This window comes from Neolamprologus brichardi, chromosome 15 (genome assembly GCF_056152115.1).
Source record: "Neolamprologus brichardi isolate AB-2024 chromosome 15, ASM5615211v1, whole genome shotgun sequence".
Classification (NCBI taxonomy): domain Eukaryota; kingdom Metazoa; phylum Chordata; class Actinopteri; order Cichliformes; family Cichlidae; genus Neolamprologus; species Neolamprologus brichardi.
Window position 1 is genome coordinate 33,452,636 of NC_142118.1, and position 26,903 is coordinate 33,479,538.

The 26,903-nt window shown below is 39.8% G+C and overlaps 2 protein-coding genes and 1 long non-coding RNA gene across 5 annotated transcripts; 2 read left to right on the plus strand and 1 right to left on the minus strand.

Annotated features, from left to right (window-relative positions):
* On the plus strand, nucleotides 1-14,724 carry slc5a5 (solute carrier family 5 member 5). Its single transcript, XM_006792009.3, has 16 exons — nucleotides 1-48; nucleotides 4,086-4,510; nucleotides 5,110-5,175; nucleotides 5,354-5,405; nucleotides 6,174-6,241; nucleotides 6,693-6,847; nucleotides 6,962-7,102; nucleotides 9,844-9,973; nucleotides 10,340-10,428; nucleotides 10,779-10,891; nucleotides 10,990-11,060; nucleotides 11,416-11,502; nucleotides 12,161-12,363; nucleotides 12,465-12,562; nucleotides 12,709-12,794; nucleotides 14,258-14,724. Exons 2-16 carry the CDS (start codon nucleotides 4,145-4,147, stop codon nucleotides 14,324-14,326), a joined length of 1,794 nt encoding a protein of 597 aa, XP_006792072.3. The 5' UTR covers nucleotides 1-48; nucleotides 4,086-4,144; the 3' UTR covers nucleotides 14,327-14,724.
* Nucleotides 6,795-9,179, minus strand: LOC148098630 (uncharacterized). The gene is made up of 3 exons (XR_015720702.1): nucleotides 9,089-9,179; nucleotides 7,839-7,911; nucleotides 6,795-7,075 (listed from the first exon to the last, which is right to left on the minus strand). It is a non-coding gene; the product is annotated as an uncharacterized LOC148098630 (long non-coding RNA).
* Nucleotides 14,725-18,266: 3,542 nt separating the features above from the next.
* On the plus strand, nucleotides 18,267-25,301 carry ift38 (intraflagellar transport 38). 3 transcript variants are annotated; one of them, XM_006792006.3, is made up of 13 exons: nucleotides 18,267-18,353; nucleotides 18,852-18,919; nucleotides 19,040-19,151; nucleotides 19,341-19,425; nucleotides 19,526-19,705; nucleotides 22,480-22,575; nucleotides 22,809-22,892; nucleotides 22,993-23,126; nucleotides 23,216-23,357; nucleotides 23,535-23,607; nucleotides 23,715-23,825; nucleotides 24,078-24,127; nucleotides 25,005-25,300. In XM_006792006.3, exons 2-13 carry the CDS (start codon nucleotides 18,898-18,900, stop codon nucleotides 25,179-25,181), a joined length of 1,266 nt encoding a protein of 421 aa, XP_006792069.1. In that variant the 5' UTR covers nucleotides 18,267-18,353; nucleotides 18,852-18,897; the 3' UTR covers nucleotides 25,182-25,300. The 3 variants fall into 3 exon arrangements, with proteins under 3 accessions (XP_006792069.1, XP_006792070.1, XP_006792071.1); XM_006792007.2 differs by having other exon boundaries at nucleotides 18,274-18,353; nucleotides 18,859-18,919; nucleotides 25,005-25,301; XM_006792008.3 differs by lacking the exon at nucleotides 18,267-18,353 and adding an exon at nucleotides 18,380-18,446.
* The last annotated feature ends 1,602 nt before the right edge of the window (nucleotides 25,302-26,903 follow it).

Below are 26,903 nucleotides of genomic sequence, written 5' to 3' on the forward strand. Positions count from 1 at the left end.
TTCCTCCTTCAGTGACTGGACACAGCTGAACTGCATGGAGTAACAGTGGTGAGTGGTTAAATTTTTTTAGTCCGATTTTCCAATAAAAAGCTGCCTTATTGCCAGCCACGAGTACTTTTAAGTAATTTGCATTTTCCTATCAAAATATTCTTAGTAATTTGCTGCAAATGGGGGTAAAATACATTTATAGATTAGGTGTAAATACTCCAGATCCAGATTTGCAAGTATAATAGATAATTGGCAATACTACACTTAGTTAAATGAAAATATGTGTTTCTATGTTTTTTTTAAGTCAAGATTCAATCTTTTGGAAAAATGAGTCCTAAAGGAGTATACTCAGTCAATTTTAGGGACTACATCCTTATAGCTAGACATCCATCATTTGTTACCAAGCACTACGAGCATCTTTTAGATCCATTTGAGCTCTCAGCATGGTTTAAGGAAAGTTTGTAGTCTAAGCAATAAGTTACTGTATGTCCAGTTTTAGGAAAACAATATTGTTTGCCTTTAATACTGATAAAGATTGCTTGTGGTTAAAATCAAGCATTGATGAGATTTGTTTAACAGTATTTATTTTATTTGATTGTTTGTTAGGGAAATGCATGCCCTAACCTTTATTATAAGGAGTGCTTATAATTTGTAATTTTGCTGTAGATTAAATTACACTAGTATAAGAACATAGTGTTGCCCTTGTGTAGTTCTGCAAAATAACAAAGCTCATTTTCAAACTATGTCACAATGAAAGCTTTTCATTGTGACATGGAACCAACATGGTTCAAAGGTCATTTTTCATCTGCCTGCAGTTAACGATCATGCCGTCTTCTCAGTAGTTGTGTGTCTGTGTGTGAGTGTGTGCATATATATGTATATATATGTATATGTATATATATATATATAAGATACGATAACATAAGAAACACAAGACTTTATTGATCTCACGGTGGGAAAAATTGCTCGTTACCACAGCTCAGGTATAGATAGCTAAAGAATACTAGAATATAAAGTCAAGAAATACAAAACAAATAAGATAATAAAATATACACAACGGTAGCGGAGGTTCTATGTATACGCATGCCTAGAGCGTGTTATGGATAGAGGGTTGTGGAAATTTGCAAGTAAATTTCAACTAAGATAAGATAAAACTTTATTAATCCCTCAGGTGGGTTCCTCTGGGAAATTGGGTTTCCAATAGCACAGCACCGACAGAAGTTACAGAACGTGAGCAGAATATTATATATATATATATACACATATATAAATACAGAGACATATATAAATAAAATATATGAAAGGGATAAATAGAATAAATAGAAATAAGAATACAAGGGAATTGCACATTTCAAGTATTGAAGTCTATTGCACCGCTGACTATTAACAAAAAGTATTGCACTAAAAGTATTGCACTAAAAGTATTGCACTAAAAGCATTGCACTAAAAGTATTGCACAGTGAAGTGAAAAGGCACTACAGCTTAGTTGGTTTGTGTGACTCCATGTGACGAAGTTCCTCACCAGACTTCTGTACTCCTCTTCTTGATTATCCCAGATACACCCCATGATGGCTGTGTCATCTGCAAACTTCTGAATATGGCATAATTCAGAGTTGTAGCAGAAGTCAGAGGTGTACAGGGTGGGGGAGATGTCCTGCTGTTGAGAGAGGGGTTGGAGGACGGGGGTGTCATAGTGTCAGGAAGGGGGGGAAGTAAGGGAGGTAGGAGAGTGGGGAGAGGGCTCTGTAGTAAAGGTGAGGGTGGGGGGGTTGTGGGCCGGTCAAACCTGTTGAAGAAGTTGTTGAGTTTGTTTGCCTTCTCCACAGTCCCCCCCCCCCCCCCCCCCCCCCCCCCCCCACTGTGCTGTTCTTGGTGTTGTGGCCCATGATGGTTTTCACACCATTCCAGACCTCCCTCATATTGTTCCTCTCCAACTTCTGCTCCACCTTCCTGCTGTAGGTGTCCTTTGCTTCCCTCAGGCAGCGTTTCACCTCCCGCTGTGCTGCTTTCATCTCCTCCTTCACTTTGCTCTTGAAAGCCTTCTTCTTCATGTTGAGGACAGCTTTGACTTACTGTGTTACCCACGGTTTGTTATTAGAATAACACCGTACCGTCTTAGCAGGGGCGACCGTGTCCACACAAAAGTTGAGGTAGTCTGTCAGACAGTGTGTCGCCCCCTCTACGTCCTCGCCACGTGGGCTCAGAAGCACATCCCAGTCTGTGGTGTCATAGCAGTCTCTTAGAGCATCCTCCTTTTCTGGGGTCCATCTCCTGATGGAGTGTGTTGTGACAGGCTGCCTTTGGACGAGGGGTGTGTATTGTATTGTGTATATACTTATTTAAGTATTTTTTGCCTATTAAAAAACATTCAACTCAAGACTCATTCCACGCAATTATATAAAAACAAATTAAGATGCAATATAGGGCAGTACAAGGCTTTCTTATGGGCTCAAATTGTGGTCATAAATATTTTGTACTTGTAAATCAGGATTTGTATGTGTAAAAAGAATTTGTGTGTGCGTAAAAAAGATTTGTGTGTGGACTTAGCCAAAAAAATACGTGTGAAACTGCACTCAAGTTTCAAGTTACAAGTACGAATTTTGACCCTATTTTTCTCGAGGTCCACCCATTTGTACTGAGGGCAACAGAAGATGGCTGAGCCTGGGACAGCTGAGCCAACTTTAAACTTTTCCTGCTCATACATGCTTGGAGCGATCTTGTCACGCGCGACGGACTGTCATAGCGTGGCTCAAGCACGTTCATCATAGTTTAAACTAGTGCTGTCAGCGTAAATCTCGTTAAAATGGCGTTAATGCCATAACTGCATTAACGCGGCAAATCTCCGTTAACTAGTTACCGCGGATCACCCCGTGCGTGGGGCTGCACGGTGTCAATGCATCAACTAACTAACTAACCAGTTTAAACCCCTTGTTTTGCACAACAGAATACGGCCTCCAGTCTGCAGCTAAACACCCCAATAGCTTTTATAATAGCTTCAGCCTGGTCAGATTGGGCAGCAAAGGGCTGCTTAAATACCACAAACTCCTCTGCTCTTCCACTTGGACCGCTAGCGCTGACCATAGCTATCGCTTGACAGACTGACCACACGCAACATACACATACTTTTTTCTTCTTTTTCGAATCTTCGGATCACGTGCATGCCGAACCGTGGAGTGGGATCGGTTCGGATTACAGATCAACCGTGATCCGTTGCACCACTAGTAGAAACAGTGTTCTCAACACAGAAGCTTATGTAGTCTCCGATGCAGTGTGGCTTGCATAGTTCCTTAGTGCAGGGCCTCACTGCAGTCCTCAGACCACACTCTTATCACCTTCTTCCTCTTCACCATGGGGGTGTAAGTTGAGTGAAGAATTACCAGGTTATGGTCGATGCCGTAATTGCTCGGCTGGGAGTACCCTCCCGTTGCACAGTGCTGCTCCCTGCTTTAAACAACCTGGTGACTTACAGGTGTGTGTGTGTGGGATGCTGTCGCATTGTAAACAGTGTAAAAACTTAAGACTGGTTAAAATGATTTCACAACATGTTAAACACAAGTCTAAGCACAGCAAACTGCATGTGGTTTCCTGTTTTATTTCACGTTCATGCAAGAGGGTGACACATGAAACACTTATCTGACTTTGATCATCCTATACTCTGCTACGACAGGGGCCAGGTCCTGCACAGCTTGCATTTCTGTTACAGGGCTAATAGAGAATTCACACCTGTGGCCAATTTAGAATTACCAATTATGCCCAGCCCACTAACTGCAAGTGTTAGACTGTAAGAGGAAACCAGACTACCTGGAGAGATCCCAAGCAGACACACAGAAACACATGACAAACACAAAAGCTCTACAGTGAAAGGCAGCAGCCAGATTATGAATTTGAACGTAGGAAACTTCTTGCTGTGAGGTAACAGCGCTCACCACTGTGCCACCATGCCGTCACCCAAATCAGTTTTCAAAAATGTTGCATTTAGTTGACTTTAAGAATTCTCACAGTGTTTATATTTAAAATACATTAATATGAATTTAAAATGACTATTTCAAACTTCAGGAGTTGTTTGGTTACTAATTGAATCTAATTCCCGCTGACAGATCCACCAAACATCCTGACTGTGGAGAAATCTAGAGGGCTGAGATTCTCAAACTCAATAATGGAAGACCAGTCTGCTAGTGAGCCATCCGGACCAGGTTTTGTCTTGGCTGACTATGCAGTCTTTGCTGCCATGTTATTGGTTTCTGTGGCGATAGGACTTTTCCAGGCCCTGAAGAAAAGGCCAAGAGAAGCAACTGCTGACGACTTCTTCACTGGGGGCCGGAGCATGCCAGCGATTCCTGTTGGCTTGTCTCTCTGTGCCAGCTTCATGTCAGCAGTCCAGGTTCTGGGTGTTCCTTCTGAAGGTTTTCGCTATGGCTTCAAATTCCTCTACATGTGCCTCGGACAAAGCATCAACTCCTTGCTGACAGCTTACCTGTTCCTGCCGGTTTTCTTTCGACTGGGCATCACCAGCACAAATCAGGTTCTAATCTCCTCCCGGTCATTGCCTCATTTCTTTTATGAAGAAAATGAGTATATTTCAGTCTTCTGAATTGTTTTAATTCATTCATGATGCACATAATTCTATTTAGATGATTCTATGTAATATAATTCTGTGAAACCCTTTCACACTAAGATAAATTGCTATGGAAATATCCCTGGCATGTCACATGTCTATATAACAAACTTTCATTATGAATTGCAAATCTTGTATGGTTTTTTTTTTAAATTAAATCACATATTTCTTATATTTCATATGATCTCATTGCAATGATTAACAAATAAAAATTAACAAATTCAAAAGTTTATAAATATGCATTACATTGTGCAATTATCAAAGTAACAGGATCAATAATTTTATTTGCCACTGATGATTGAGTGGCTGCTAATTTTAGAACAATATAATAAAAATAGTTTGATTTGAGGATTTTAATTAACGAAACATGAAAATCTATTTATAAACAGCGAAGTAATAGAATTTATCTGACCAAGTGTTGAAAGGTGCCTGTAGTCCTTCAAACATGGTGAATATAGGGGGTGAAGAAGGATGAGGTTATAACACCGACCATCTGCCTGTCACAGTATCTGAGGATGAGATTTGGCAGAGGGATGCAGCTGCTGGGGAGCATTCAGTTTCTCGTTGCCACGGTAAGACAGACAATGTAATGTTCTCTGTTGGATTGAAGAATTTGGAGCTCACAAAGACATTTTTTATTTTCAAATTCTTCTCATATTTATTCATCTTCAGACAAACCTAGTGGCTTCAATCCTTTAACCCAGTGTTTATCACCTTTTTGCTGCTTTACTTGAATTTCCTCTCTCACAGCTGCTTTACACAGGGATTGTCATCTACGCGCCAGCTTTAATTCTGAATCAAGGTAGGTAAGGTCTAGACATGGTCCTCTGGTGTCATAGGATATTTTCATTTATTTGACACTTTGTCATACTGGAGAACACGTGTGTATTTATAGCACCAGAAGTTTTGCCCCTTATCAGTGTTGACTCAGCTAAACCGTTTATTTCTGAGAAGAGGATGTGTGAAATAAACTTAAGGGAAATATGTGTTACAAAAATGAATGTTTAAACAGTGATAAGAAATATCTGAACAGTGATAGGAAAGGGTGACATTAAACCTGACACTAAGACCTGCTGCACTGACTTTTTATGAAACTTTTTAATTAAGTATCTTTGCTCAAAACTCAAGAAGGCAAATTTAATTACTGTATGTATGATATTTAGTTCCGTCTTTTAGTACTTTAGTTCTTTAGTACTGTCTTCCTTCTCTCTCCCCGGTCGTGGCAGATGGCCCCACCCCTCCCTGAGCCTGGTTCTGCCGGAGGTTTCTTCCTGTTAAAAGGGAGTTTTTCCTTCCCACTGTTGCCAAAGTGCTTGCTCATATGTGGTCATATGATTGTTGGGTTTTTTTCTGTATGTATTATTGTAGGGTCTACCTTACAATATAAAGCGCCTTGAGGCAACTGTTGTTGTGATTTGGCGCTGTATAAATAAAATAACTTGAATTGAATTAGTAGCAGAAATAATTTTTACTTTTTTACCATAAATTTGTGGATGGTTTTCACACATTATTAATGACTGGTTCTTGTAGTTTACAAATAAAGCTGTTGTTTCATTCACTGTTTTTTTAGCTACTGGACTCAACATATGGGCATCCTTATTTTCTACTGGGCTCATCTGCACCTTGTACACCACACTGGTAAGAAGACTGCTTTAATGTTCTCATCAAACAAGTAAGCATGCAGCATCAGACCACCACCTGTTTCAGAGTTCAGTGTTCATTTAAAATTGCCTTGTTGGCTCATTTGTGCAGGATGTATTTCAAAATAAGATGCCTAATTTATTGTGCAAAACAAAAATAAAATGCAAAGTAAGTTGTCTAGATAAAACTAGCAGTTAGATTATTTTGGTTTTGGGGGATGTTTTTTCTCGTGGTAGATGTCTTTTAACCTCAGACTTCTCTGAGAATAAAAATGTTGTTACTGTATATCTAACACAGAGCAGTAAACTTAAATCAGAGATTAAAACACAAACATTCAGCTGACATCGTGTTTCAGGTTTTGTATTAAGTTTTAACTCTGTACATAAAGTTATTAAGGTGCAAACATTTGTCTCACGCTCTGTTTCTGTCTCCTCTCATCTCTGTATAGGGTGGAATAAAAGCAGTGGTCTGGACTGATGTATTCCAGATCATTGTCATGTTGTTGGGCTTTGTGGCCATTTACATCCATGGCACAGTTCTGGTTGGTGGTCCGGCACAAGTACTGAGGATTGCAAACAATGGATCACGCATTAATTTTAATGAGTAAAAAACATTTTTAATTATGAATGTCTTTATAAATGTACATTAGTGTGTGACTACATCTTGATACAAAAAGACTGAACAAGTCACTGCCAATGCTACTTGGCTCTTCCACAGTTTTAGCTTTGACCCACGGCATCGCTACACATTCTGGAGCCTCTCTGTTGGGGGTGCATTGGTTTGGCTGTCCATGTACGGAGTGAACCAAGCACAAGTCCAGCGATACATCTCCTGTCGATCAGAGAGAGCGGCCCAGTGGTGAGTGAACACCTACATGCTGAAACAGACAGACTATGACACAAGCATAGTATCCATGAAATCTGATTATGTTTCAGTTATAATAACTGAAACGTAACCAACCACTGAAAAGCCATGCGACAAGACAAGGAAGAGGTCAGTCAGAGTTTCAAATAATAAGGTCAGCATGTGTTTAACTAACCCCATGAGCCAAGAGCTCAGGCTTCAGACTGGCTCTGCATGACGTCAGTCAGAGGGGATGTCCCCAACATGGTTGTCTCACACACCTGTAGCCTAAATGTTGCCAGTCTGAGGCCAGTTTGCTGTTGGTGCTATGGGCTGACCATAGATGCTATTGTAGCCATGTATACATGGCTACAATAGCTTCTCTGACTGCTTTTGTGCCATTTCCCTGTTTCAGATTTTTCAAAACTCTCCAACTTTGGACTGAATAGCCTCGTCTTCTAAAATCCTCATGAAAGCTCTGACATCTTTATTTATCTAATGGTTTAAAATAGCTTTAATAAGAAGACTTGTTCTTTTGTATTTTAATTATGGATGCAAGGCAGATTGTTTCACAGTGACTCCCTCAGGACAGTATCATTATTTACCAGGCAGGGCCGTGCAGAGAGGTTTAAAGGGGCAGGTGCTCAAAGTTAAAAAGGGGCACATTGAACCAGGCTGAATAACAACAACACACATTCATCAAGAATCTAATATGGGCAACAAGGCAAAGCAAACATAGCCGATGTTTTACCTGATGGGTGCAATGTTGCTGTTGAGGGGTTGCTGCTGATAGTGCTGGAGGGCAGGGCTGTGTTGATCTGAGACTGTAGACATTAAAAAGTCCATAGGAGAGATGGTAGCTGATTAAATAAGTATCATGAGATAATAACAAAATGCAAAGATTGGTGACAGCGCTTGGAACCATAAGGACACAAAAAACTGTGAGAAATAATTTAGGCTCTGCCTGTGAATCACTCTTTGCTTCTCTTCTTCCTTCCATCCCATCATTTCATATATCACTCTCCACTTGCTGTCTATCTGAGAACAAGGCACAACTTGCTATTGCATTAAACTATAATTTAATTATCCACACCTAACAACTCTTGCACTTAATCTATAATAAAATGATGACAGAAAAATGTTATAGCACTGCCTTTAGTAGCCTCACACAGCTCCTACTGTTTCCTCCTCATGTCCTTACCAGCCATGTCTGGACAATGTTATATCATGAGTAATAATTTTAAAAAATCCATATACATAAAACACACACATGCACGCACACACAGTGACATTTTAGACCTTCTTCAGAATACTGTATATACTATGGGCATCATGGTGCTGATCCAGAATCCTTACATTATTATTTATTACTAGAGCTAAAATAATAAAGCAATGAGGAGGGAGAAGTAATAAATATGAAATAATGTATTTATGATGATTCCATTTGTTTCACTATCCACTCTGTGCAGGGGCAAAGCTTATTACATTTTTAAACTGTAGAGATACAATAATTTTACTGCTGTAAAATCCAAATTTTGTCTTATTTAAAATATAAATCTAATATAATCTGCTTCTTAATGTATGTTCTTTAAAATACTGCGTGTTTTTTAATATATTATAATTATAATAATGCATAATTATGTGGACATGCATATTAGATCGTTTTTTAGTGAAATATAATCCCCCCAGAAAGGCAGGAAAAGCTCTGTAACCTACTCTAAAACTAAATATGTTCTAAATACTTTAAAACTAAATATGTTCCCTAAAACGGTGGACAGAGCTACAGACCCATGACAGCCTTACACAGGTAGCCAGCAGCTATGACCAGCACTACATGTGCAGTTAATAAAAGGACAGGTAATGTTTGTCGCGCTGTTGCACACACAGCACGCTCGTTTGTTTCAGTTCGTCAGTTACAACAAGACAACTTACCAACGTGTACATAATAAGCCAATACTCCTGTGTGCTATACACTACAGTGTACGCTGTACACCTACTTACTGGTTTTGTCGCATCAGTCTGTGTCTCTGAGTTAACTTGTTTCTCCTGCAGCTCCGGACCGCAAAAAATGCGCGTGCTCTTTGTGAGCTCGTTCCCGGCTCGTAACCAGCGCGTTCTGCCGTCAAGGGCGATCATTGGTTAAATGTGATCATGTGACTGATGCAAGCCAGATCCTTTTATTTAGCAAAACTGTGATTAATAGTTAAATATTATTGTTGAGGGGCACAGACAGGACTCCGCACGCACACACACAAAAAAATAAATAAAATAAATTTAAAAGTTGCTTCAACAAAAGGGCACTTTGGGCACCCATCAGGAAAGGGGCGGGTGCTCAAGCCCCTCTAGCCCCCCCCTCTGCACGTGCCTGTTACCAGGTGTCTGCTATTGTGGTCCTCATTCATGTTTTCTCAAAGTGAGAGGACTATCCAGGTCTGATAGTTCAGGCACTAGTTCTTCTTAATAGGCACTTGACATTATAAAGCATTGTTGTCCTACAGACATTTCATATCCATCGATTATGATATTTGCATGTACATATTTTAATATACTGATTACACTTAAGAAGGAATGTGTTATTATGACAATGAACATCTCCATGTATTAACCAGCAATTCTTTGTAATGTAAATTTGCTTCCAAGCATAGATGGATATCTAATTCAAGTTTTAGATTACAATTTATAATAACAGTTTTTCACTTTTCCCACACCAGTAAGTAGGAAGTGGAAACAGTCATCATGTTTGGTTTCATTTTCAGGGCACTGTTTGTGAACCAAGTGGGTCTGTGCCTCATTGTGAGCAGTGCAGCAACCTGTGGCATCGTCATGTTTGCTTTTTACAACACGTGTGATCCACTGAAGTCTGGGAGGATTTCTAAACCTGACCTGGTAATCAGATTACTTTCATTTTGTACTGAGCAACGAAATATTTAATGAGTCAGTTTTAAGATGTTTCTTGAGATGCACACATTTGTTCTTAGCTCATTTTATTGTTAAGTTAGGCTAATGGCTAAATGGAATATTTTACTTGGTTGCATATTGAGGTATACAGTAAATATCCATATTGTACAAGGAAAAAAACAAACAAACAAATATGGACATTTCTGTTAGCTCAGCAGGGCCTTTATATGGCCAAGACTGAATACCCCTAATAACTAGTGTGTTTTGGTATGCTTGTATGTTACATGCCAGTATGTACCTGTTTATTGTTGGGGTTTTTTTTTGGTTTTTTTACTCTTTATTCATCTGATGAAGCTTATGCCGTACTTTGTGCTGGACATATTCCAAAATTACCCGGGCTTCCCAGGTCTTTTCCTCGCCTGTGCATACAGCGGGACTTTGAGGTATCCAAATCTAAGTTTCTTTAAACCTTACCTGAAGCAGGTATGTCCCTCACATTACAAGGAGCCAGCATAAATAACTTCGCTTGAGACATTTGTTAACTTGTGTGATGGTTTAAGGCTATTTGAGGTGTGTTAAAGACAGAAAACTCTTCAGTCTTCAAGTGAATGTGAGGAAATATCAGACTAAACTACGTATCCTCTGTTAACATATAACATTCATCATATGCATGTTACATCTTTTACATACTGTATACATACATATTACACATTTTTATGCACAAGAAAGAATCATCAAATAACCCGTGAGCTGCCGCTATGAGATTAATGTTAATCAAGCCTCTTTTTAACAGTACGGCTTCCACAAGCATCAATGCCATGGCTGCGGTGACAATGGAGGATATCCTGCACCCCTATCTGCTTGACATGACACAGAAGAAACTGATGCTGGTTTCCAGAGGACTGTGTAGGCTGACTATACCACTTACTGCTGTAATGTTTTAGTCCCAGATTCTTAGAATAAGTCATATTCAGCAATAATGCATTTTGAACCTTTTCTCTAAGCACTCCTGTATGGCGGTGGTTGTATCTCGGTGGCTGCGCTCTCCTCCCTAGTGAACTGGGGAGTTCTTCAGGTAATAATATCATAATCAATCATTTTACCAAAGATTTTTGTCATTTTTAACAAAAATGATAAAACAATAGTTGTTGTTATACAACTATTGTTGTTGTCATACATGAAACCCCGATAATGTTGGAAGACTGTGTAAAAGTTGCAGTTTCAGATGTGCCACACACAGCAGGAGGTATTTTGAAACTTCAGAAATGTTAGATGCGCTTTTCTCACATGGGCACCATAATTCAGGCATGCAGTGCATATGTAAGAGATGTAAGACCTGAGTAACTAATTACAGATAAGATTTATACTGTACTCTGTAACAAAGTTTTTTGGGTTGATTTTTGAACATACCATTTATCTTCTCTCTTTAGGGATCATTTACTGTCATGGGTGTGGTCAGCGGCCCATTACTTGGAGTGTTTATTTTGGGAATATTTTTCCCAGCAGCAAACAGACTGGTGAGTGACTGGTAAAGAAATGATCTAGAAATACTTCCAAGAAGCACATGTACTTAGATTAAATTCACAGGTAAAAGCCAAACGACTTAAACAATGGCCTGAATTGTATTCTCTTTAATCTAAAAATATCAGGAGAATGTCTCAAACTAAATTGCATAATACTCGATGGAAATTTTGAAACGTATTTCTTGAAAATGTAACAATTATTAACTTGAATGTTTGCCATGTATTAATGTAGACATCACATAAGAAGATTTTTTTTTTATTCTATCTATTAAGGAAGACTTGGGTGCTAGTCACAGATCCACGATGAATCTGTGTTACTGTTAACACCACTGTGAGACGTCACATAAAACATTTTAAAGCAGTAACTTTGTGAGCTCTCGTTTAATAGTGAAACAGTTAAAAAGCAGTTCACACTTATCGCTCTTGACACAGCACCTTGATATTGTTCTGTTAGCCAGACAACTTTCCCTGGATATTTATCAGTGCACATATTTACTTTCTGAATTCCTTACATTTATGGAGGTCCCACTGACGTGGAGTGTGTGCTACCTCACATGGGCCATTATTGTTTTTCACAGCGACACTGTGCTACAGGTAAACATTTTAGAAACCAGCTGGCCATGGATGCTCATTTGCTTTATCTGTGTTTCAGGGGGCATTCACGGGGATATTAGCTGGCTTCCTTGTCTCTATGTGGCTAGCTGTAGGTTCAACTCTGTATCCACCCAGTGAGGAGACCATGGGTGTCCTGCCCAGCTTAGCAGGTTCCTGTGAATCCATAAACACCACCCAGAGTAGCATACCTATCGAGGACCAGCGCTCTGTCTCCACCCGGCTTCGCCCTAATAACCAGGGGTCAGTGAGTTCAGTGAGGCTTAAACGTACATGCTAGTTTATAATAATAATAATAATAATAGTAATAATAATAGTTGTTACCCTGTTTTTCCCAAAACTAGGGGCCTGTTAAACTTCTACTCCATGTCCTACCTCTACTTCGGTGCCATGGCAACTAGTTCAGTTGTACTTGTCGGTGTAATTGTGAGCTACGCAACAGGTAAAAAGCTGTTATTGTGTTTGGAAAACTGCTGATTCACATTTATTTGATTTCAAGATAATAAAAGTGCACACGCTTCAGATATGCCAAAGCAATCAAACAGTGCATTTAAAACATATTATGCCATTCTTTTTCTCTCAACACAGGCCCAACAAAGAGGGAGAACATTAAAGAAGGTTTGTTATGGTGGGACCTGAAAAAGAAGAAAGTGGAGGGTTCCCCTAAAAACAGAGTAAGTCCTGTATGACTGTCCTGCACAGTCAATGACTGTACTTTCCATAGTCCATGTGCACAACCAGGACCAGGACTGTGCACAGCAGCCCTAAATACTGTTAGAACACGTAAAGGGGGTTCAAAGGATAGTTTTTTCCCACTCAGATGTCAGTTATATTTTCATTTATTACATTTGTGTTATTTCCACGGGAAAATGTACAAAAGAAAATTAATTTATTAATTAATCTGTTTTAAAAGGTAATTATTGCTTTATAACTCAACACGTGACTTCAAAGTGGAATATGGAATATGGTGTTAGTGTAAACACAGAAATTATGATCAGTCTGTTAAAGATTTCTTGTCCAAGAAGTTTTCACTTTTCCTTATTTTAAGTGTGTACTCTCAGCCATTTTGTTAGCTACACCTTGGAAGTACTAGGTCAGTCTTTTTAATCACACTAGCCTTAATTCTTTATGACACAGATTCAATAAGGTGTTGGAAACATTCCTCAGAAATTTTGGTCCATATTGATGTGACAGCATCACACAGCTGCTGCAGATTATTTGCTGCAAATCTTCCCTTCCACCACATCCCAAAGGTGCTTTATTCTATGTTTATGACAGTAGAGGCCACTCACTGTGAACTCACTGTCACATTCAAGAAGTCAGTTTGATCAGCAACGATACTCTGGCTGTCTGTGGGGATTAGACGTTGCTCTGTTGGTAATAAGTGGCCCAAAACATGACAAGAATATTCTTGTCCTTACACCATTACACGCCAAGTCTGAACTGTCAGTACAAAGCAGGATGAATCCATTCTTTCATGTTGTTTACACGAAATTCTGACACTAAAATCTGAATGTTGCAGAAGCTGCAGAATGTTGTTCTTAATCTTCTATTGCCTAAGCTTGGTGGGCAAATTTACAGGCTGTTTCCTGTTCTATGCTGACAGGAATAGAGGTATTCATTGTGGTCTTCTCCTGCTGTAGTCCATCTGCTGTGTTGTGCTTTGAAAGATGCTCTTCTGCAAACCTTAGTTGTAGCAACTGATATTTGCGTTGCTGTCACTTTCCTATCAGCTGAAAGCAGCCAGCCATTCTCCTTTGACCTCTGACATCATCAAAGCACTTTCCCCCAGGGAAGTGGGGGAACTCTTTCTCAGGCCATTGTCTGTAAACTTTGGAGCTTGTTGTGTGGGAAAATCCCAGCAAATCAGTAGTTTCTGAAATACACCACCTGACACTACAACATTTTTCTTTCCTATTCTGATGCTTGTTTTGAATTTTAGCAGGTCGTCTTAACTGTGCTTACATTCCTAAATGCATTGAGCTGCTGCTACCTGATTGACTGATTGTACATTAGTTAAAAGCAGTTGAATAGGTGTAACAAAGTTAGTGCATAAAGAAGGCATTATTGTAGATTTGTGTCAGCCTCTTGCTTTATTTTTAAACTTTTTCTCTAACTGTGGTTGTTTTGTTTTCAGGAGGGACACAAAGTGTCAGAAGAACTACAGTGTGTGTCTTTGATGACAATGGACAAGCAGGACGCATGAAGGAAGGAGACCAAAGAGACAGCAGAAAATAAAGTCACTGCACAGTCTATAGCTGTTAGAAGACTACTTATCCCACTGGAACACATCACGGTGCTATCTTCTTTCTATCAGCACTAATAAATTTAGGTGTTGTTTTCATTTTCAAAGTGTTTCTCTCTATATATTTTGGTTCTAAGTCTGCCTCATATTTTAAGTTACACCTGTGCCAAGAAACTATAAGTACAGACTATCAGAGGTGATGAAAGGCTCTTTCATGGGAACTCTCATTCTGGTATGTTCCATATTCCTAACAATGCACACCTGCACTTCAACCAGCATTAACCGACATGTGGGCAGGTACACAGGGTATGCTTAAACTGTAATTCAACCCTTGCTTCCTCATTCAGCAATCATTTAACATCTGCCTAAAACTTCCTCCTAAAGAATGAGGGGATTTGTCCCTTTAATAATGTACCAGTTATGATTTTCTACTTAACTGTGGACTGCAGGTGTACCTCTAAATAAACAAAGATCAATGGCTCAGTGGCTAAGATCCATTTTACACAATTATACAAAAAGACATCTGAGAAATAAAAAGAAAACCTTAGATGCAAAAGTAACCCCATGTGTGTAAACAAGAAAAATAAAGGGGTAAAACAAGCTGTTCCTCAGTTCAATCCCCTCAGAGGTTGGAGCTAAGCTTTATTTCATTATGCTGCACTTGTTTTCTGCTGCCATGCAACATTACGAACACACCCCATTAGCACAACACAGAGCACCCTCTTTGTACTGTCAGTTTCACACTTCACCCTAAATACACAGCAGATAAGAAAAAAATCCACACCACAACACCTGTGACTGCATTCACACCTAAAGTCTCCTGACAGAAAATGAACTGTTATTGCTGGGTATTTATTGGGTCGTGGTATTGACACGAACAGTGATATTTATTGTGAGATGTGTCCCTCTGGAATCTTGTGTGCAATAAATATACAACTAAATGAATAAACTTTATTCTCAAAAATGAGACGAATGTAAGAAACAGGCTGAAGAGGATTGTTTTGTGTATGATGACCCCTGCTGATCATTTACAGTCACTAAAAAAAATGCAGAAAAGAAAAAACACCCACACCCACACACACACGCATGACTGCATCCATCATGGCTGCCAACTACACACAAATCAATGAGAACGAAAGTGCTTATAACACAGTAATTTCATTTATTGCATTTTAAATCAACCTTTCATCCATGGTGGCCTTACAAAAGTAAACATATTTCGTCACACTTCACTCCGATAAGCTGGCAGGAATGACTGCAGTTCAGTCTTTAAAGCGGTGAGGTTGTGCTTCCGTGCACGTTTGTCCTGAATCCCTCAAACGCCTCCATGTTGTCGCATGAGCTACTGGGTTTCTTCACCACTCATCGGCAGCCCTGTTAGAGTCCTCGTCGGCTACAGCACAGTCCAGGCGCTGCACACCGGGAAGCGCCAGGTCCCGTTCGTTAAGCTTTTCCAGAAACGACGAAAGGAGTCGTTTATTCAAATGGTCCGTCAGCGTCCTTTCCTCCTCGACCCGCTCCTTGGCCACGTTTCTATCCGGCTCCGCTTCCTCGGTTTCGGTATCCGCGCCAGGCTGCTGCGGAGGGCCGGACCGGTGGTTCAAGGACAAGACGTTCGACTGCTCGCCTTCCCCGGGCTCCTGCTCCGTCCAGCTCCCGCCGTCCGCCCCCGATTCGGTCTCCATCCGTGATATTAAAGTGGTCTGCAGGGCGGCATTCTCCAGCTCTTTCAGGCGCTTACTGTGGAGGCCGCAGGCTGGAAGTTCATTGCCAGACGAGTTGTTCTTGTTATGATGGGCCTCGCCGGTCTGCTCCATCATGCTCTGCGTCTCTTTCTTCTTCTGGGGGTTTAGCGGCCAGCTAGCGTCTTTGAATCTCACTACTGCCCTCTTCTGGAAGAGGCTTGCTCTAATCTCAGATTGGTTCCCTGCACTGTCCTGAATGCCCTTGCTGATACACGTTTTCTATCTTTTTTGGTGTTTTACTAAAGACTAAAGTGATGTTTGAGATTGTTAAACTTTAGTCAGAAGAAGAAAAATATTACACATCCACAGATAATGATAATGCACCCTGCAGAAAAAACAAACAATCCGTCAAATCAAAAATATTGGTTCACAGAGAGATTTCCTCTACATCAGGGGCGTCAAACACAGGGCTTGGGGGGTCAGAATCGGAGCGGCAAAGTCTACCAGAATGCTTTGGAAAAATGTGAAGGAGTGCATAGATTTTGGATTGTATTTTCACAAGTTTTACAGCTTTTTTAATTGATAAACTCCTCACTCATACCCATCCATGCTACACTTTTGTCATAGATAAATGACAGAAAAGTTCCTGCTTTTCCAGTAACTACTATATGTACTATAGAAATCTATATCAAATAAAATAACTTTTCAAGGGCGGTGTATTTACTATTTTACACCTTTAATCATGGACGAAACATACGAAATGCATTTCCTATATAAGGATAATTCAGGGTTTAGATGTTTACCTAAATGTCTTTACAATGACAGAAAGGGGAGTTTCGCTGGTTTCACTTGGTTCACTTACGATCAAAGTTAGCTGCACATGTCCCACAATGTAAAATCAGTTTGACATCCCTGCTCTACACACTTCACACAAATGCAGGAAAAATGCACTCTTCCACATTTCAATAAGACTTTTTATTTGACTTTTTCCATCCTGTGCTGCTTTACGTTCAACTAAAGATGCAAATACTGTGTTTTCCACTTTATATTTGAAAGTTTAGTTTAGGTTTCTACAGATATAATGTAAAAATCCAATGACTACAGTTATGTAGCCTAAACTATGGGGGGTGCTTCCCAGTCCAATCTGTCATTTTTACTAACCACAATGTTCTTTTCTTTGCCAAATGATTAACACTTCTCTCCAGTGCCTGTTTCCATTTACCTTTTATTCAAAAACTTTTAATTGGGGATTAATAGTCGCTTTTAACCAAAGTATTTATTTGATATATTTTTAATACACCCACCTTTTTATGTTTTTGGCAAATGATTTGGTATTAACATGCAAATTATCGGCTTTGTTTTATGTTTTGGGACACTGTGTAAAATGTAGAATTCAATGATTTTGGAAATCTCATAAGCCCACATTTTATTCACTATAGAACATAGAAAGTTTCCATTTATTTCTTTATTTTTTACAGTTGTGCCACAATGGCACACAACTCCACTGTACAGAGTGGAATTGTGGATTTGACATCAACCTAAAATGCACACCTCAGATGTCCCTACAGTTCTTGGACATAATATCAAGGCTTAGGGTTGAATGGCAACAGCATATAATAAATATAGCCCCTTGAAAGTAACGCATCCTCTCTTGGTTTCTCCCATTTACTCTAATGTTTCTAACCCAAGAACAGCAAAATCCTGAAACGTTTCAATGATGATTTTGGTTTCTTTGAATTATTGTAGAACACTCTTAAAATCCTGCCCACTGGTAACAATCCTATTGCCCACAGAGCAGAGTATAAATATACAACTTCTTCACATTTTAAACCAATAATCTATGTGAATATTTTTTCTAATACCCTGTGATTGTTTCTTGTTTATACATTCCTCTTTTGGTTTTGGTTTGGTTTTTTTCGTTTTCTTCCCAGTCACTGTGTTGGTTAGTTCCTGTGCAACCTTTGCAAACAGCGAGGGAAACATAGATTTTATAAGTGTAATTTGAAAAAAAAAAAAAAAGATAATAAAAGTATAGAAAACATAGTCATAAAAGGTGTAAACTAAAAACTTTTTTAAAAACTTATTGTAGTGTAAAACAAGTGTACACTACTCCTACTTTTACAGCACAGTATTGGCGATGCACACCGAGAAGTATCCCCCCCTCCCCCGCCCACAGTAGCGTAAGCTATTTTATCGCAGATAGTATTTTTGAGTGTATTGAGCTTCCGTAGAAGATCTTGGTTTCCATAGAGACCGTCTCTCATAGCGGCCACCGATCACTTAGCTTGGAACAACTAGAACAGGTAATGATGCCTGAAACACGACGTGTTACGTTTAATAACAGATAACTTCATCGTTGAAAAAATATATACTGTCTTTTCACTGATTAACCTAAGGTTAGCCAAAAACGACAAAAAGCGATGGCTTTCTACTCACTTAAATCCTGCTACGAGCTAGCTATGCTTTGTAGTCATAAACATGCTCCTTAAACTACACCAAAATTAGGGTTCACATATAACATACGGTGTCCTGTGCGGTAATACAAATCAGCGGGGAAATCGTCGGTGATTCTATCACAGTTGGTATTACAGTTTTTTTAAATAGTGACTGAAGTCTGTATTTTAGCATCTGCTGATATGCACAAAGTTTCATGTCGTGAATGATAATCACGTCAGCTCTAATTTAATAAACCCCAAACACTAAATTCTCACTGAAAGCCTGCCAGTCTCGAAGATAAACCTACGTGCACAGCCGGTAGCTCGTCTGCTGTTAACACATGCTCTTTCTTTTTTTCCTGCTAGAGGACAAAGTGGTCTAAGATTTGGCGCACAGTGCAATCGGCTGAAAATGTCTTTCCGAGATTTAAGAAGTAAGTGATGTTTACTGTCTGCTCTTCGCTGTTTGTAGTGACCACTTTTTTTGGTTTGTTTATTTGTTTTAAGAAGATAACTGAGTGAGAAGTTAATTGGAGTTTTATGTTATGTGTCAGATTTCACAGAAATGATGAGGGCCTTGGGATATCCTCGCTTGATCTCTATGGAGAACTTCAGGACTCCAAATTTCTCTCTTGTGGCAGAAATCCTGAAATGGCTTGTGAAGAGGTATGCTCGAGCCTAAAAAAAAGTTACATTGTTTATCTAAATAATACTGCCACTGTTCTGTCCTCCACATTTTTCTGTCTGTATTTGGACACAGCCATGTTAAAGCATCATGATTCTAGTGGAGGATACCTTGATATATTTTGCGGTTTTTTTGCCTTTTGCCCCCTTTCATTCTTTTCATCCACATAGATACGAACCTCAGAGTGATGTTCCTACTGATGTGGACACAGAAGCTGACAGGATATTCTTCATCAAGGCTGTGGCCCAGTTCATGGTGACATATTCTTGAAAGTTTTTATAGACTGTAGAGTTTATTCTTGGCAAATGAACGTCTGTTATTACTGCATCTTAAACAGTGTCTCCTTGTGTTCCAGGCAACAAAGGCTCACATCAAGCTGAACACTAAGCGTCTCTACCAGGCTGACGGCTATGCAGTGAAAGAGATGCTGAAGATCACCTCAGTGCTGTACAGTGCTATGAAAACCAAGCAGATGGCTCTGGGAGACAAAGTTGAGCAGGACAACAGCAAGTTCAAGTTTGACCTTGGCTCTCGGGTGAGGTGCAAACTACGCTGTGTGTAATGTTATGCCAGTTTTACTAAATCCTCAGTCACATACTTTATTTACATTATGAGACTCTCATTCCTGTGGAATTTAAAAAAGAAAATTGGCACTGGGTGACATTTAATTTGGGGAAGTGTTTGAAACCAAGATAAATTAAAGCAAACACCATATATGCAGTGTTTCAGAATGAAACAGCCATTCTTATTTCCTCACCAGAGCCACTTCTGCTAACTGCAGCTGTAAAATGTCTCAGCGATGAGCAAAGTCTGCTAAATGTTCTGAGGATGCTGTGTATTACATTCAGGTCCCAACAACAAGTATTAAATTGTCAGTGTTAGCACGTTGTCTAATTAATGTGGCTAACACTAATTAAATGGCTTTAATCTTATGAACAGCACAGGGCTGTAGGTTGTGTTTTTACATTACCTTTTGTGCTTCAGTGCAGGATAAATTCAGCTTTTTGCATTTACTTGCGTTTATGTTTCTGTTATTATACAACTGTGAATTGGTGACACAGACATGGCTGGTTAAGACTCTATTCACCAGCAGTCACTTCCAAACATTTTCCAAGCTGTTCATCTGCAAAGTATTGTGATAGAATCACCATGCACACAAATGTAAGACAATAGATACTTAGGTTTTGACTTTAACTGAATAATTAATGTTAGAAGCAACAGATTGTCTTAATTTTCCTTAAGATTGAGTCTTAGTACTAAATTGTATCCAGCTCTGACATACAGTGCTGTGCAAAAATCTTTTTTGTACAATTCTAACAAGCTTAATTTTGTGTGACCACCTTTTATTCTTCAACACAGCCTGAACTCCGTTAGCCAAGTTTTCTTCTAATTTCTGAGTAATTCTCAGGAATAGTTCTCCAGGCTTCTTGAAGGACATTCAGTGTTTTTCTTTGAATGTTCACTGTCTTTTGTTCGGTTTTCTGTCCAGACGATCCCACACTGTTTCAATAATGTTGAGGTCCGGGCTCTGGGAGGGCCAATCCATGGCTAATAAGTGTAATTTGTAGTCCTGTAAATGTGCCTGTCTTTTTCCACATTTCTGTTCTGACAGAGAGTGATTTTTGTCTACTGTAGATGTGCTCCTATGCAGTCCAAGATCGAATGACCTATGTATCTGTCGAATGCTGATTGGCTGACAAGTTGGCCAGAAAAGGGAAGGAAGCAACAGGAGGGTTCAAAGGGAATGTGAGAACCGCAAAAAAAACCCTTCAAATATTAAAAAAAAAATATATAGTATGAGAAGTACAGACAGCAGCTGTAGTGGACACGTTTCATTGTTTTCAACACTCGGTTTCACTTCAGATTTTTTTATGTTACAACTTCACTCTTCTCCACTGCTGATGGACAAACAACAGAACAAACAAGAATTGCCTACAGACTAGTTGCACCACATACTTTGTAGGCTGTCTCCATCAACAACAAAGCTCTCTGCAGGTAGACGGGTCATCCTGGGACTGCAAATACGCGCTCCCTGCTGAACCATAAATTCAAGAATAGCTCTCCAAGCTCCTCGAAGGACATTCAAAGCTCTGCTTTGGATGCTGGCTGTCTTTTGTTTAGGTTTTCTGGCAAGATGATTCCACACTGCTTCAATAATGTTGAGATAGAGGATCTGGGAAGGTCAGTTCATGTCTGATAGTGCTCCTCTGTTTTTCTTCTACACTGGCAGTGTGTTTGAAATCATTCCCATGCTAAAAAGGAAGGCGCTGACAATCAAATGCTTTCCAGATGGTGTTGCATGGCAGATCAAAAACTGATGGTTCTTTTCTGTTCCCATTTTACTATAAATATTGACAAGATCCACATCACCACTGGCTGAAATGCAGCCTCCAACCATGACAGAGCCTCTACAGTGTTTTACACATGGCTGTAGACACTGCTGTACCTCTCTCATAACCCCTGAACATATTGGCAGTGATTCGCTTCATAAGACTTGTTGTCACTACTTTTTAGTGCAGTTCTTGTGTAATTTGTTATGCTTCAGCCTTTTCTTACTGAAGCTTTGGTAAACGATAGCTGCATTACTGAAGGGTCAGATGTATTTCTCAGGCCTTGTATCATGTCTTTGCTGAATTTTCTTTTGTTTTATTCTTATTCTTATTAAGGACATAACTTTCAGACACTGTTCACCTTTTTTGGCCTAAATTATTTTTTTAGGCCTGTTGGCCTGGTTTCCTTAGATATGGCACATTTTCAACTAATAGTTCTTTTGTTGTTGCAAAAATCCTTTTTATGCCTGTCAAACAGTGTTTTTGTCTTTGACATTTTTTGTATTATATTTTGCGACAGACTCTTAGTTATAAAGGTCTCAAGACCACTTTTGAAAATCCTAACAAGGGCTGGCTTCTTGGTTAAAGCATATTTTTAAATGAAGGGTGGCTTTTGCACAGCTCTGTATACGGATGTATATCCAACACTTTAACCTGTGCTTTTCGTCCCATATCCTATGCACCGTCCCGCAAAAATAACAAGAGTACAAGTATAAATAGAAACAAGGATGTTTCTGCAGTGTGTGCTCTACAAGGCTATAAATCAAGCTGTACAATAACCAGGTGGTATCTTTAATCTACCCAAACCATATTATTTACTTTTTAATCTTTGCTTTATATCATTTAAAACATTGTTTTTACATGGAGATAGCTTTTTCTACGTGTTTGTTATTTTTTATTTTTAAAAATGAATATTATAGTAAATCCTTGGTAGAGGAAAAAAACTTTCTGATTAGCTCTCACGTTGTCTTTATTCTAGATTTCAGATCTTAAAGCAGCTCGGCAGCTGGCGTCCGAGGTCACGTCCAAAGGAGCATCCTTATATGACTTACTGGGGAAGGAGGTGGACTTAAGGGTGAGGGGAAAACATGGATATGATTTTAAGAAACGGTGACTAACTTAACTAACATTTTAATGTTCAGCTGTTCAAATCTGAGTGCTGGTGAGCTCAGTAACATTATTTTTTTTTTACAGTAAATATAATTTCAGATGAACATAGTTGTACAATTATAGGGCTGTCTCTTTGAAAGACATCATTCAGTAGCACAGGGGTTCACTTTGCTGTCTTTATTTTCACTTTGCTCACAGGAAATGAGAAGTGCAGCCATTGCCAGACCTCTGGAGATCATTGAGACTGAAAAGGCCCTGAGAGCTGCCATCAAGGAGGTTTTGGTCTGTAATTTTGGTGGCAGATTTCAAAGTTCACAGGGGACATGCTTATACCTCCCAAGTACCGTAATGCTGACTTTGTTGCTATGTCTTTGTGTTAAAGAAAAGTGTGGATAAGACCAAAGACATGCTGAATAACGTTGTTTCCGATGAGGCCACTCTGGATGGCAAGATAGAAAAGAAGAAGCAGGAGTTGGAGAGGAATCGGAAAAGGCTCCAGACCCTGCAGAGTGTCAGGTGGGTATGAAGTTTTCTCTCCTCAACTAAAAACAAGTCTTTAAACAAAACTTAGACAAACAGGTTATTGTTCTTCCTTAACCTCTTAGACCAGCGTTCATGGATGAATACGAGAAGATCGAGGAAGATCTGCAGAAACACTATGAGACCTACGTGGAGAAGTTCAGAAACCTCTCGTTTCTGGAGTCTCAGCTTAATGAGTACCACAGACTGGAACAGGAGAGGTTTGAGGTGCGTGAATATACAATATGCAAAACTTTTTTTCTCAAATGTTCTACAAATGAATGTCCCATAAAATTCCTTATATATGACTAACATTCATACATCTGCTTTAACAGGTTGTTAATTTGTCCCGGTCATGCACATGCAAACTTTATGTCTGTATGTTATTTTCTTTCTCCACTGCAGGAAGCTGAAAACACTATGAGGTTAATGCAGAGCAAACTGAGAGAAGAGGAAAGGGAGCTGATGAAGAGTTCGTGTAAGATAAACAAACACACAGAGTTAAAGACAAAAACCTGTCGCACAATCCCATCCAAACCTTTCTATAACTTTTTACACTACTTTCACACGACATGTCGTCTACAGTGAAAGACGAGGACTCGGACATAGACGTTCCCGAGGATGAAGGTTCAGACAGTGACATGGAGGAATTGCGTCCCGCTAAGCCACATCTCACACGAAATGGCCTCATGACAGGTATGCAGACTGGGGATAGCCACATCCATGTTATGATCAATTCTCACCTGCATAAAGTGAAGCCATTATTTAAGTAGATGGTCTGGTTGTTTACTGTGTCTAAGTGCTTTCTATCAAACATTCACACACATTCATGTTGCAGTGTTTAATGTAGACACTGATTGGTTCTCAAAAAACCAAAGAACATCAAGCCATGCAATAACAACACCTTTCACGTTCCTTGAACATTGCCTCCTTGTGTCCCTCCTTTAGGCAGAGGAGCACGTTTCATCGGGAACATGCAGGGTGGTGACAGTGATGAGGTTAGTAATCTTTTAACTTCCTCGGTTTCTTTTTCTCCTCTTTTGCTGAGTTATACTTGAGTTCTTTTGTGTTGATTTTGGCTTGCAGGTGTCCCAGATGGTGCTCACTGCTCATGACTTGCACTTTAACCTTTATCTGTCATTTCTAGCTGATTCTCCTGTTCAATCTCTGATCAGTTTCTTCCCCGTTTTCGGTTTCCAACTTGTTATCTAAGGCCCTTTTAGCTGTTTCCAGAACATCAGTCCCCCATAAGAAAAAACACCGGAAAGGAAAGGTTTGTGCCGGACCAAGATCTAGTTCACTCCCCTTTTCCTCTTCGTGCATCTAAAAGAAAAATCCATTCTCAAATCCTCATACAGTAGGGAATATCCCACATGACATAGCCTGATGATTATTTTCAAGCTACTCCAGATAGAAAAGCAGAAGTGGGTCCAAAGCCTTTTTAAAGCCCTTTTTAAAACATTTATATATATATATATATACACACATTAGTATCATACCACTAGTAAGGTGTGTGATACAGTGTATAAGTGAGAAGGCAAAAGGCAGACCAAAGAAGGGAAAGAAATCATTGTTTCATTGCACACTGATGTAGCTACAGGCATAGAACTGTTTCTCATCCAGAGAAGATTTTAACCACTTCATTTTCTAACTATGATGGTGTGTCTGAGTTGGATTACAGGGTGGATTTTTCATGTACTGCAGGAGCTCCCTTTAAACGAGCCATGGACGTGGTTATGCCCCCCACACCCAAATCCCTTTTCTGATGAACATAGCGATTTCTGTTGTGGTTTCACGTTTTGTGTTGGAAATATTTTCAGTCGTGCACTGGACTGGACTCTGATTGTTGTGGTCATTATTCACTGCTGTTCCCAGACTGAAGATAGTGAGATTGATGTCGACGAGGATGATGAGGAAGATGACGAAGGTGAGGAGGAGGAGAGCAAGGATTTGGAGGACGAGAGCTTGGAGGACCCCATATCCAGGGGTCCTCGACCCTCAAGAGGGGGTATGAGGCCCCCCCTGCTTGAGGAAAGCGACAATGACTTCTGAATAAAGAACACTCACACATGATGAGCTCCAGCTAGTTTTTATTCCAGCTCTAGTTAGACCGTCCAAGAAATATGCATTACTGTTTCACAGCGTGCTGTTTTTGAAACTTAATTGTCAATATAGTTCATGTTCTTTGATATTTGAGTAAAATATTTGTCATAATAAAATATTAAATATTTATTTTAACATGTCCTCTGTGTGTTGTGACATTTTATTGTTCTCTGGGGGAGTCAACCATATTTTGAAATTTTGTACTTTATATGGCACAACATTTGAGTAGTTTTCACACCGCTGTAGCCATTAAATAAATGACTGACTAGTGGTGAAGAATCTGTTAGCTTTTTTTTTAGTTTATGTGCTCAAAATATGACAAAAAAAATAGACATATAGGGATAAATGAAAGGTGGAGAAAAAAAGAAACTGTTGCAATTCTGAAGATTTGCAGCAGTCAGTGCTTGATATAAGTATGTAAGGTTCATTGATTACCTACAGTGATGCAAAGTGTGGTGAGGTGGATTTAAAAACAAACCTCATTTACCCTGGACATTAAAGACAAAGCTAAGATGGCCGCAGTCAAATGACAAAACTGGGTTTACCTGCATAAGCCAACTGGCTGATCTACACCATGGCTGCAGTGATCACGGAGATGCTTGGCTACAAGATGAACAGCCACAAAGAGTAGTATCCTCCATAGAGAAGGAGACTAGAGGCCAAGATCAAGGTAGCACAGAGGGAAGTTAACCAACTATCAGAGCTGAAGAAAGGGGTGTCTAAGCCGTGGCTGCACAAATAAACCAGCTGCTAGTAGATGAGACACACCCGGAATGGCTAACTGAAGGCCAGACAGTCCTGATCCCCGAGCATCCCTAGAAGAGGCCGGTTTCATCCAACTACTGGAAACTACCTGCCTCAGTATGACATGGAAGCTCCTGTCAGGCATCATAACAGCTGAGAAGAACAGGCTTGTGGATCAATACATGAGCAGGGCACAGAAAGGAACTGCCAGTAATACCAGAGGGGCAAAACAGACAGATACAGAACAGCCGCTTGAGACTGCAAAACCAGACTGACCCACCTGTGCACTGTTTGGATTAACTACAAGAAGGCCTATGACTCAGTGCCCCACACATGGATCATGGAATTCCTAGAAGCGTACAATATCAACAGGACTCTAAGAACATTCCTCAAGAACTCATTGGGAATGTGGCAAAAAACACTAGAGGCCAACTTCAAGCCTCTAGCAAAAGCAGCCATCAAGTCATAACTATGGATACCAACTATGGAATGGAGCAATTGGAGATGGATTGCTATGCTGAGTGACAGCAACATCAGGAAGAAGCACAACACAAGAAGCTTGAAAAATACCAAAGGCTGAGCTTGAGAAGATGTGGAAAGTGAAGGCATCAGTGATCCCAGTGGTAATCGGAGCACTTGGTGCAGTGACCCACAAGCTATGTGACTGGCCCGAGCAGATCCCAGGTACAACATCAGAGATCTCTGTCCAGAGGAGTGCAGTCCTAGGAACAGCTAAGATACTGTGCAGGACCCTCAAGCTCCCAGAGGACCCAAGCCAGAAGGATTGAGACCACCAGCAGGGGCCAGAGGGGGATTGTTGTGTTTTGGTTTTTTGCTGTTTTTTTGATAAATATAAATTCAGTATTTCCAGGTGTTATCGTAAATTTCGAGTTAGCTTCTCAAAATGTAAACATACTAGATTTTTTT